The 13,477-nt window shown below is 42.3% G+C and overlaps 1 protein-coding gene across 1 annotated transcript; it reads right to left on the bottom strand.

Moving 5' to 3' along the window:
- Positions 1–2,735: 2,735 nt before the first annotated feature.
- Positions 2,736–12,913, bottom strand: LOC143174338 (uncharacterized). Its single transcript, XM_076365667.1, has 3 exons — positions 12,858–12,913; positions 12,020–12,081; positions 2,736–11,543 (listed from the first exon to the last, which is right to left on the bottom strand). Exons 1-3 carry the CDS (start codon positions 12,911–12,913, stop codon positions 11,086–11,088), a joined length of 576 nt encoding a protein of 191 aa, XP_076221782.1. The 3' UTR covers positions 2,736–11,085.
- Between the last annotated feature and the right edge of the window lie 564 nt (positions 12,914–13,477).

Below are 13,477 nucleotides of genomic sequence, written 5' to 3'. Positions count from 1 at the left end.
GTTTGGACAAGTTGGTGTTCCAACGATCAAACATCCGAGGATACGCATCTAATGCATACATTCTCCACAATTCCTGTAATAACTCCTTTTTACGACGAGCGATCGCTACTATACATTACGCAATCGCACATATAGGCACTGTTGCATCTAAAGTCGATGCGGATCAGACCGAGGTAAGCATCCAACCGAAATTTCACATGCCGCGAACTATGCAAGACAAACAGATGACTAAAAATCATTACTATCTAAGATAGACAACCGTTTAATAAAATATCGAAAATATTCTTCTTCATTTACTGTCAAACAAACAATAATTCTATTCGCGTCGGTCTGCTCTACGTGTCTGACTGTCTCGAATTCTTCAGGACGCCGGTTCCTTCGAGTACGCATTAAGCATAATCTTAGCCTACGATCAAGTGATATCAAAAGTAAACGTTTCACTGGAACACCGTGCGCGGGGGTTGAAACCGGGGATCCCCGGCAACGACGGCCCGATGGATAACGTGAATCAATTTTTAAGTCGCGTGTAGATTCAGAATTTCTTCCACAAGTTGCTGCATTAAGGACGCGATTGGAACGGTGTCTTCCGGTGATGAAGGCTCTTCGTGGTTGTCGGCGGCTGCCTCGCGTGTTCACGGATCGAGGAGGAAGATGCGCCTGTGGATGGTGAAGTTGTGGCGTTTGAAGTTCGCCTTCTGCTTGAACCCCTTGTCGCAGATGCTGCAAATGTACTGGGGCGGTTTGCCGCATTCGTAACGCTGATGCCGGTCCAGGGAGCTTTTCTGGCTGTAGATCTTCCCGCAGTTGCACACGTGCTTCTTCACGTTCACGGAGAGCGTGGGCGACAGCTCGTAGTCCTCCAGGGGGTACCTTTCATCCTTCAGGTGAAACAGGCGCAACCCGTCTGAAAACAGAAATCGTTTGGCACTGTTAAACACCGTCTATCGTCGAGGTGTACACTGTTCACGTAATCACCTGACACGCATTGTCTTCTTTCTTCTTTAACAGGATTTACATTTACGGGATAGGCGTGGATGGTTTCGTTAGATTTACGGTGAATTGGTTCTTTTTTGGAATCTAATGCCCTCGGTAGCAAACCGAGGCGTTTTTGTTTAAATGGTCACTTGAACTTCGCCACATTGAACTGATTTGTAGATAGTCATATGGAAACAGGTTCTCACGTGGAACACGTAGAATGTTCGGGTTGAAGATTTTCTCGTGTGATAAACGATTTACAAGTAGTTCAATGCGGCGAAGTTGGGAGGCTCTTCCCGTATATCGAGTGGGCCGAAACTAGTGGTACACTGGTCGAAGGATTATATGATATTTAAAACAATTTTCTCACTTGGTTATTTCGTTTTTCTTTTTTTTTTTTTTTGAGACAATCGACGTGAACATTGTTTGGCGTGCATACTATAGGCTTCTCTTCTGGCGGATGTATGCATGGCAAGTGATGTATCTAAGTCGATTATCTTCGGCACGAAACATGAAAGTGAAAGAATTTTAATCTAATTTACTCTCAATGGAAAGTAATGGTTTACCCAATTGTACCGTAAGTCCTGATCCATCCTGCATATAGAAGCACATTATACCAGGATACAAAATTATTATTGCAGTTATTTGGAGAACCGAGTTTATATTTAGACAAGTTACAGTTGAAGGAACAACATAATAATCGTATTAATGTAGAAGAATGATTCTATACTATTCTAAATGATTCTATGCACTTGATACTTTATAATGATTACAGTTTGCAGATAATATGTAAAAGAATTTCGAAGAAAACGTAGTGAAACTTTCTCGCGAACTAGATTCGAAAACAAGGAAGGTTTTAATTCGGGAAGAAGGCTTGTTAATATAAATTGGTAACACGAGGTTCTTGCTTTTCAACAATCTCAACAGATCATTCGCATGCTTGGGACATTAATTGCACGCCTCTCGACTTGTCGAGAACATCTATTCTCTCCTTGTAAGTGTGTACTAAAAGACAAAAGAATACAAAAAACAGTCGACAATCTTTTTCGAGATCCTTTCTTTTATTGGATGCAATTCTCTTTCGCGGCGTGTACAGATTGCTCGTTCTCGTGTGCAATTTTGACAGCGTCACTCCGTGCCACGCTCGTTCCTTCATCGTTGGAATCTTGTCGTCGTAGCAGCGTCCACACTGGCAGACGAAGCAATCTGAAAAAGAAAAAACGGAGACGGCGTCAGTACCATGGAAAATTAGTTACTCGCTTGCAACACTTCTCGACAATCCCACAAGCTTCCAGTAAGGTTCACGATACGATCTAGATAACACGCACAAAACAAATTCTTTTAAAACACAAGACGATTAAACAAGCTGTCTCAGAATGAATTAAACGAAAATTGAAAACGTAGGAGAAAAGTAGAAATTTCACGTGAAAAGATCAGTGGAGAATGTAGAATGATTTTTCTTTGTGAAGTCTTGTTTACAGAAAATTAGCGTGTTGAAGACAATCTAAGTACGCGTGCACTGGAGTGCACTCACCGTTGTTCAATAGGATGCATGGGAACTTCCCTCGCTTCACCTCTCGAGCGTCAGCACAAGTGCACTTCCACTCAAAAATCTTCAAATTGAATTTTCTCGAAAACCAAGCTTCTCGCGAAGAAGCTTCATTCGACAGTTTCCACTTGTTTCTGTTAGACAGAGTCAACTTGCTACATTTATCTTCTTCTTTTTGCATAGAGTCGACTCGTTACATCGTGTCGTCGATACTGAAACACCTTGTAGTTTGATGGTTAGAAAAAGAATATTTAAGAAATAACGGTGAGCGACGAAGTTCGAGGAGAAGAGATCGTTGCCGAATAATTAAATTCAATTCTTTATTATTTCGTCGAGTACCCTCGCTAACACAATGGTTATCAGTGATACACTCACAATGGTAATCGTAATTTGAAGTTCGCAGAAAATCATAAATCATAAAGAATATATCGTATATGCAACGCTCGTGTCGGCTGTCGACACTCGCGCGACTCTCGTTGAAATCGCCACCCCCTCCGATCTTTCCGTTAACTGTATACTTGTATATTTTTTCACACGTGGTTTACCTGAACGAACAATAAATATTATGCAATTGTAATTTTTTTGCATTCTGATATTTTTTTCCCCCTTTTTCGTTTTTTCGTTCTCTCCGGTTCACTCTTGTGTTAATAATATTACTCCTCTCATCCGACACCTGTAATCGTTGCCCGCGCCTCGGAGAAGCCCTCCGCAATGGAGAGAGACAAAAAAATGAAACGTCTCGAACGCTTACGTGCTAATTATTATCATCGATCTCTTTGAAAGCAAGAGGTATCCCCGTGTAATCGAGCGTCCGGGTTTCGTCCGTTCCTCATTTTTCTTGCGACGATTCGAAAATCGCCGGGTTTCTACGTCAGACAACGCACATTATAATCGATATTTTTTATTTACATACATGGTACTACGTGGGTGTCGCGCTGCTTCCGTGTGCGCGTTTACGTAGACGCAATATTTACGATTCTTTAATGATCCCCAAAAGTTCGTCGAGAAACAAATGCATGTTTCCCTAGAAATGTCCGTTCACGCTCCGGAGTTTCGCTGAGTTTTAGCATTACAATGAGAATGTCATCCGAAAAATCTAATTCTTTCAAACTGTAACGTTCGAGGAATTGCTTTGACTGTTACTTCTCGTTAAGCCGAGCTTCACTTTGAATTAACAAAAATATCAGAGATAAATGTCACATAAAATGTAACAAAAACCATTCTAGATATTATCGTCCACGCAACCGCGCACAACGAGCCGCATGTCTTACGTATAAAGTGGCTTGAAAATAATTCTATAGGCATCCGATGTGCAGCCGTCCGCAGTCGCGAATGGCGACTCGAGTATTGCATGCTAGCCTCATTTATATTGGCACAAAGGTTGCAAAATTAACGGAAGCGCGCCAAAAAACCGGTTCGGTCGACATTACTCGATGGACCTTTTCGATAACCATTAACGATAAAGAAAATTAGATTAACATTTATACGGTGACGCTTTATTCTTGACGTACAATGCAGAATTACCAGTGAATATAAAGAATAAACACAGTTATTACAACGTAACACTCTCTGTTCGAAAATTCATGATAAAATCGTCCTTGTGCATTGCAAATCGTGGTCTTCCAGCTTCAGTAACATTTTCAATTGCTTAAATTCTCTTCTATGAGATGTGACTGAGCTTTTAATTCAACGTAGCTATATTTCGTTCGAATTTCAATTGTAGATTTATGTCAGGCCTGAAGGTCCATAATCTAGTCATAAGATTCAATGGAATTCTCGTTAAGAATCGTCGCATCGAATGATCTCGACGGAACCATTTCCCAGCATCGTCACAATTTCCTTCAACCCATTCTCCCTCTAATGTAACATCCTACGTCGCGGCCGGAAGTCGACGACGGCCGACTTCCGTTCGCTCTACTCGCCGCCGGGCGGCGTTAAACACCCTTTAATAAATGTATACCTCTCACTTCGTACGAGTACGTTTTGTGTTTCAGTCTTTGCGCATCTGTCTACCCTTCTTTATCCGCGTGCTATAAATCCGGACCATTCGTCGAACCTTTTTAAACGGAAGGAAATCGGCAGACGCGATTATTCGCGTCCCTTCTTTCCCGCGAATGCTCGTCGTCGCTTTTTTCGTTTTCTTCTCTTTTTTTTCTCGTTCGTTTCCCTTTTGTAATCTGTTAGATAACTTTCACACGACGACACACGTGTCGTGATACGAGTACGCGTGTGAAGGTTCGATCAATCGAAATATTTACGAGTTTACACGAAGCTCAGCCTGTACAATCCGAGAATTACGTTTGAATATAACTCCAGGTGTTTTAGCTGTCACTGTATAGAATGTACTGGCTGTTTGCGTAATTATCAAACAAAACCTTTGTTAGCCGCATATTCGTTTATTAATCCTCTTTTACTTCAAAACCTGATATGGAGAAACTATAACAACTCTTTTGAGATGTTGAGATCTTTTGCCTTCAACATTAAATCGACTTATCAAAGCTCAGTACCTCTTTTGTTCCCTTATCTACAACTCGTCTTTTAACAAAAAGAAGTAACACAATAAATGTTTTCTAGCGAAAATAGAAATAAAAGAAACGGCGAGAACTGAAAAACTGAGTAATCGGAAATTATAGGAATTGATATTAATGTTATACGAAAAAAATTCGTTTTATTCACACGTGTGCTTCTTTGCCAAGATATTTTTAAAATAGATTATATTATGTTATTTTCAATATTATTAATAAGAAGAATCGTTTACACTGCCCTCTACAAACTACTATTTTTTAAAATGCATTTCAAACAAAATATCGTAATAATACAGAGTTATCGAGGAAAAAATGCAGAAGAAATTCAGAGTGTAAAGGGTTAATGTCAAATAAATAACCATCAATACGAGTGTCGCGATACGTGTATCGTCGCGCGAAAGTGGCCTTATCATTTATTTCCTCCTCGTTGGAAGACACGTTCTGTTCCCCTTCGCGGTTCTCGCGGAGTCGACCTGAAAAACCGTGGGCGCGTGGCCGTCGACGTCGGACCGATCGAACAACGGTGAAGTTTCTTTCCTTTACCTCGTATGTGTTTTTTCGTGTGTTCGCGTGTGTGTATGAGTGTATACACGTGTCCCTCCTCACTCTCTATCTGTGTGCCTCGTCGGCGACGCTAAAGATCTGCGGTCTAAAAATAATTTTGCGGTTCGAGAAAAACGTATATGAAAAACGCGACATCGATATAACAATAACATTCAGTTCACACTGATAACAGTAGCGACTCGGATCACATTTTAGGCACATGGAGTCGACTCGGTAGTCGCCTTTACAAAAGTGGCATCGAATTCTTTGGCACAAAGAAGCTCGCGAAGAAACGGAAGAGGCTGGCGTCCGGTCCCTATACCGCCATTCGGTCCTAAGTTCGTCGCGGTATGTATATTTTGCTTTTTTTTTCGTTTTTATTAACACGTTGACCGCTGCGCCATTTACAAACCCTGTTCACTATGCGACAGAACTATTATGGAATATTCTGTTTCGCTATAGACACGTTATTAGCCCCTTGTCCTATGATTTCTTTCATAACTATGATCGATACACCTATTTCATCGTTAATAATTTATTAGAAAAAGAAACAATTTTCATGTTACACGTGTACGTTTACTTCAGAGGGTAACGATTGATGATAGAAAGGTAATATTTAATTTATATTTAAAAGCAATAAGTAACATTTAAATCTCTCAATTCCAGTTGAAAATTTTCGTCACGAGTCTGACACGGTATTATAGGTCAAGGGGTTAAACGACCTTTTCAATTCTTTGCGAATATAAAAACATTCGGTAACAACGCCTATTGTACTCCTTGGCGCGTGATCAAATGATTTATTTCTCTCCGGAAAAGATTCTACAAGCTTCTAATACGCCGATATTCGTCATTCGAAAGTTAAGCGTACGGTTCGTTCCCTGTTAATGGAAATCTAAATAAATACAAGCAATATTCAAACATGTAATAACTTAGATGTTTCGATTTAATATTCTTCATAACGAATTCCTTTCTTCCCGGGTCTACAGCTAGGAAAGAAATAAGTTCACTTCACCTTGGCACTATAAATATATAAAACGTTTAGTCGGAAAGCAGAAGAGTTTGGCACTGTGAGAATGTGCAGAGGCACCGGTATGACCGTCAACGTGTTAAAGTAATTCGAGATCAACGAGGACGAGCACGTAGAAGCTGAGAGGTTCACAGTTAGTCCCGAATACCTCGTCGATCCGTTTCCTCGGGGCGATCGAAGTTTTCGTTGAAAAGACTCGCGGAGGTCTGGTCGATCGATCGAAGAACCCGCAATCGCGGCGGGTAACGGATTGACGAGATGATCGTGAATTTCTGACACGAAAGACGGGTAAGTCGAGTGAGAGAATAGTCGAGAGATATCATATCGACGATCGCCGAAGGAAAAAAGCGGCCGACCGTCGTTACCAACAATCTACGTCTAGCTTAGATGCGATCGAACAATTCTCAAGATTTAAAGATCGAAGACTCTTAAAGGTTAAAGGGTTAAGCGAAAGTCTCGCCGGAGTGGTTGGACTCCAAGGTGTGTCCAGGGAGACAGAGCGAGACGGAGAAAAAGAGAGGAAGATAGAGAAACATGGAAAGATCCTTTTTTTTCTGCTTTTTCCCCCATTTTCGTTTCGGTAAAATCGCCTAAGTTCTACAGGTTAAATACGAGATTCAACGCCTCTATGGTATCCGTCGATACGCTTCTTCGCTGGTTCGCGCTTGCTCGGCACGCGGATCGCCGTCGGCGTTCGGGTTTTGACTAGAATTCTGTCACGGAGTAATTCTTTGTCGAGTCTTTGGTCCTTGGTCGAGGATTCTTCTCGAATTCGTTGGATTTCGAAGGAAGCTCGTGTAGAGAAATTTGCCGCGAGGATCGCAATGTGTCTCCTTTTGTCCCCGACGATGAGGAAACATCGCGGGACCAACATTTCTCGTGAAGAATGCATTGATCATTGCGCGCGGAGCCGCAAATTATATTAAACTTTTCTTATCAATCTTATCTTGCTTAATACTTTACGACGTATTAACTATTGTCAAGATTAGTACTTTCGGCTGAACGGAAAACATTGTTTAACCAAATGTTGATTGACAAAATGACCATCGTATGGTAGATAAAAGAATGTAGTCTCTAGTGTAATGCATAATCGGTTATCTATGTTTCTTTTTCATTCGTGAATATAGCGCCCGCGTGCAACAATTCAATAATATAACTTTTGCCACGTGTCCAGCCAATATTCTATTCCCAGGCGAACTAAAAATGGCGTTGCCGAAGATCACCTTCGTTCATCCGTATAAATAGTCAACATTATCACAGTGATCCCTGCGCGACAAACATTTCGAACCCGACAGCTCCGACGAGCCGGCCAAGCTGCTGTGGAAAGACATGTTTCTATTTCAACCGCGCTGTATACGTTTCACAATTTACAATCGCTGTAAAGTTACTATGCAATATGTATATGTCTATGTATATACGTATAATCTATTATATATATTCATATATAATATATATATATATATATATTTTTTTGATTCAAATATACTCTCTATCTTGGGTATTCTATATTAGGTTACTGGCCCACTTAGGCCTTTCTCTAAACTAGACGACTCTACTTCAGACGAAAGGAACCACACCGAAGTCGATCGAACGAACACGAGAACAATCTCTTGTTACACAAATAATCCGCAATGTTCTTCCGGAATTTGCATCGTGTTCTTCATTTTTTCCTCTATTTACACGTTCGAATTCGTTCGATCACTTCGTCGATCCTCAAACTATCCGCAATCTCCGACAAAGGTGACGCAGCATACGTTCCCGTGCGACCGACCGCCGAAATGTTCGTTTCATTAAATCTCGCGCGTCGGAACGCGTTAAAAAGGCAGCTAATAATAACTATATTCAATAAAGATATAAAACGCTGAAAGAATCGAAGAATCGTTGTTAGACCTTGAAACCATTTTACACGAAATCCATATTGCAACATATCTTATAATACAAATTTTGTAATAACAAGAAAGAATTACTAACTGAACACTTCAAAGGAACTAGAAGTAACTAAAAAGCTACTAGAGTTACAACTCTTTAAAATTCTACTTTGGTTATCCTCACTTCAAAGATTCGTGTCAGTAAAATGTCTTACTGGCGACAACGTTTCACTGGCAGTATCAATTTTCAGAATATTAATTTTTTCCAGTTCACCGTACCTTGCCTGTCAACGTTACTTCCGGTCTCAGCGGTGAGCGCGCGGGAGGAATGGCCACGAACGAGGATGCTTGCCTGACTAGATTCTCTGAACGTCACTTAAACTAATACTAGAGAGCTAGAAACCGGGTTGCTACTACTGTCGGAGATTTTTCGTTGCACCGAGAACATAGACTCGTCTCACCATGAGAATCGAGGCGTCCCCCATCTCGATCGTGCCAGGACATCCGGTACGAGTCCAACTAGATCATCGTGGCCCATGAATCGGTTAACAATCTTTCGTACTGTACTCGACCATGATCATCGGGTTGGATCTGATGGAATTCCTGTTGCGAAACGTCTATCTTCCACTTATAATTAGTACAAAAATAATTGGGCGATTTAATTACCTGCCAAAGCCTCGAAGAGATCCCGGAAAAGCGTTGTCTTGCTGTTTGACACCTTCGTGGTTGATAATGGTTAAACAACATTCTTCTAAATGTTCTTCTTCTGTAGAACATCGAGTGTTATTCGGACTGTTCAATTTTGATACAGAAAATGAGAACACTAGACCACAGGTTACTTGAATTTCGATAAAACGAATGTTCAGATAAAAAGTTCGTTTGATAATAAATAACGTTTAAAGATGATCAGTTTCTTACTTTACTATGAACGCAATTACCAACCAGGAAAGCGCGAAAGCAATTAGAATTGGCAATGAAATCATGTATCGATCGGCGGTGTAAAAGATGCTAATAATTCCAACGTTGCGTTTTAATCTTTTCAGCGGTCTGCGTTTCCGGCGTTCTCCCCGAGCCTCCTAAAATATTCAACAATACATTTTACATCATTCCCTCTTTCTTTTTATACATGGTTAAACGGGAACCAACAACGGCATCGTGCCACGGCGGCGCGACGTTTCGAACATTGTACAGGTTCTTGCGCGCCGGAGATTACTCTCTAATCCTCATCGCTGCGTTTTAACGCGTAGATAAAGCGGAGTGGATTCAAACGACTTCGCATGACGGAAATGTATTGTCACATGTGTATGCGGCTGTGTCGAATCGCGTCGATCAGGAACACGCGGCTCTCGCCGCTCCGACAAACAACTGAAACCTCAATAGACGATGAAAAACCAAGAGAAACGAATAATCGTAAAGAAAATCGCGATTAAATTACTGTCAACAGAATCGTAACAATTAACACCTCGAGGAGATCCAAACATGCGTGCCGCGCACCGATTGGAAAGAAATCTCGAAAACTGGCGTTCCCTAACTCGAAACGAGAGAAAGTTGCCTTCCACAGATTAGCGTACGCTCTGTTTACTTCGGTGTTTCATGTTTTTGATAACAAAAGAATGCCTCCTTCACTGTTCACAAAAGTTAAGAGCGTGAGCTAATACATCGAACACTAAAACAATTATGTGACTAATTTTTCCCTTGGTTACGAAGCCCAGATACCCTTTTTTAATCCTCACCTGGTGTGAACACTTTTCCGATGCTTTCAGAGAGCATTCAAAATGATCTTCGTATGTTCTAACGCTTACGCTAACTTAAATCTTTGTATTTGGTATAAAAGGAACCCACGGGTCACCTCTAACAACTCATAAACTCAAGAATTGTAGATTCTCCTTACAGTAAATCATGTCTAATTGTTCACTGTTTAACCCCCTGCTTTATAATAAGAGAGACTAGTAGCGAAAATTTGAAATCGAATTCAATACACATGAGTATTACCCGTTGCACGCTGAGCGAGATTCAATGGACTACCGATAGGATAACTTTATACAGAGTGTTTAAATTAAAATCTTTAAATTTACAGAGTGGAAGTAAAGAAGTTGCGCCGTTGTTCTCGTTCTCAAGTTAATAAGTTAGAATCCAACCAGATTTCTAACCCTTGAAAACTCGAAAGCGACACTGACATCGCAATTTTCTTACCCCCGATCATCATATACACATATACAGGATCAGTCCTTAAACTTTCTCTCGCCTATCACCGAACACCCTGTACAAAACAAATAGCTCAGCCAGTATTCTCATTTCACCTTCCACTTCCAGAAACAACACCAGAAGAATCGAACACCCTTCAACGGATCGTCCGCGAAATTCAAATAAAACTAAACGAAAACCCGCAGTCCGTTAAACTCCTGGGCAAGAAATTCACCACGAAAATCTAAGTGGATCGTTAAAGCAATCATAAGGCAAGGAGATCTGGTACAGCAGTCTGGGGTTAAAGACCCGGGAACAAAAGCGCAACGCGATCTAACGTTTCCCCGATTCCCTGTTCGTTCTGAACCTAGCTCGCCTGTGTCTGGCTCCGGAGGCGGTAGCGATCCTCTTCCTTCAGGCTCTCTGGTTCACGGGCGTGGTGGACTGTGGCGGCTGGGCGGTCACGTGGCGATGGTTGATGTGCGCCTTCAAGTTCCTCTCGTACTTGGAGCTGAACGCGCAATGGGGACAGTTGAACGAGGGCGCCTTGCCGCACTCGTAGAGTAGGTGTCTCTTCAGTATGTACGCGTTCTTGTAGCTCTTCCCACAACGGGAGCAATTGTGCCGGCGGTCGTGGCCGGATCCGCTGATGATCGGCCTATTGTTGTTGTTGTTGTTATTGTTGTTGTTGTTGTTATTGTTGTTGTTATTGTTGTTGCTGCTGCTGCTGCTGCTGTTGCGTCCACCGTGACGAGATGGACAGTGAAGTCTGGCGCGCCGCTGCGGCGTCAGCGGTGCTGGCACCTCGCCGGCGGACGAGCGCGACACGCGCCTGGTTCCGTCCGAGTTCCAGCCGAGGCTCGCGAAGAAACCTGCAAACAATCGGAAACAGAGGTTTCGACCGGGTCGATTAGTGGTTCCACATGCTCTGGCCGCCTTTTCTCTACGCGGTTTCTTTTGTTCGGCTTGTATATATTTTTTTTGTTGTATCTTTTTGTACACGGTTGCTCTTTACAACGGCGCGGGCCATGCGATAAAAAAGAAAAAAAACATTCAAGTTCTCAAGCTTTAGCAACAACGAGCATGTCATCGGGATTCTCGGGATCAACGGGTGGACGATCACGTTCTCAATAAGGGGTTCGAAGGGTTGGCAGGGGCGAGGTTTTGTTATTTGGTGATTCTACTCGAGGAGGATCCCCTCAATGGCCGTCCTACGCCGGAGGAGATCGCTCCCGGGATCGAAGGCTTTGGCGCGGGTGTGATCGTTAATGATGCAATTCTTGCAGACGTGAATTGTCGGTGGAGTTTCATTATTCTCTTTGACGTTCTTTTTGTTTGTTATGTGTACCTCCTGACTTGCGCCCTGCGTGCCTGGCGGTGAGGAGATGATCGCTTTGGGCCGCTGGTGACCTGGAACTTAAAATATTGTTGCGTTAATGACAAGGTTGGAACGCGTTTAACCTTCGTATTAGTTGGATCACTCGACCACTTGATGCTGGAACCTAAGGTGGTTTATTCTTGAGGTCTGATTTTAGAAGATGAAGTAATAATACTTAGTACTCTTTTAGTATTGTTTTTAAAACAATGCTGGACAATGTAATCAAGGTAGAAATAAAATTACAGTGCACAACATTCTCTGTAATAGAACTTCCGTTACTGTCGTACAAAAACGGATGTTCTCACCATCATCGAGAGGCTAAACGACTCTTCCCAAGAAAATCCTCGTCAAACGCAGAAGATCCTCTTCTTTGCGGTGATCTTCTCGGACAATCGAACCGGAACACCTGCGAAAAACGAAGCTGGTCAGTATAAAGAAACGTTGCCGATCATACCAACCGAAGTTCCTTGTGACAGAGCGATCTGCATCCTTCCTGTCTGCCTTAGGTTTCTTCCCAGGCGTCTTCGTCAGTCTCGCGTGTTCCCAGCTGCAATGCCACGAGTAAGAAACAGGGGTAAACGCCGAAGTACAGGAAACACAACGCGGTGTACTTGCCTTTCTAGACTTTATTTTGCTCTAAATCGAATACAAGGCTCTCTACAAATTGACAAAAAAAAAGGAGGGAAACAAGCATTTTGGAATGTTCGAAAAGTCGAAACGATACGTGTACAAAGAAATGAAAAAGGAAGCACAGTGGTAGAAAATAGGAGGCGAACGACCGGCCCGTCGTTTGGGACACGAGCATCACCGTTCGAAGTGTTCTACCAACGCCGCTGTAAGAAATCGAATCTGAATAGGTGCCATCTGACGGCAGCCGAAAAAATGGCAGATGCTGATCGCGCGCGAAGGACAGACCGGTCGTTCCACAAAAAAATTTCACAAGCAAGCGACTTTTCTCGCGCGATACAACGAAGCCAATAAATGGCGACGCATCACTGTGTTCTCCTCGCCATTTTGTTATCCGCGCGTAATGGCGGCTGTTTTCATAACGTGCGACGCCCGTTCTCGCGACCGATATATTGTTTCGTATTCTCGGCGAACGACAACGCGTACATACGGTTGCGTTCACGGCGCTATGTTTTATTTTTCACATGTCTCTTTCTCGCATTTTTTTCTCTTTCTCACCCTCTCTCTCACTCTATCTCTCTTTCTCTCTCTATCTCTATCTCTCTCTCCCTCTTCCTCATTTTTTCTCGCTCTCACTCCCGTTTCCCGTCTCTCTCGGTGTACGTGTACGGTGTATATTACTCTACAGTGTCTGCATGCATGCGTATTGTCGTCGCGAGGATAATAAGAATAAAAGCAAAAACAAATTATCTAGAAAGAAATATCGTTATCATTCGTAGCGTATCATCGTTAATAATTATT

Source organism: Nomia melanderi, chromosome 3 (genome assembly GCF_051020985.1).
Source record: "Nomia melanderi isolate GNS246 chromosome 3, iyNomMela1, whole genome shotgun sequence".
NCBI classification, from domain to species: Eukaryota; Metazoa; Arthropoda; class Insecta; order Hymenoptera; family Halictidae; genus Nomia; species Nomia melanderi.
This window is presented reverse-complemented; position numbering and strand designations above follow the sequence as displayed.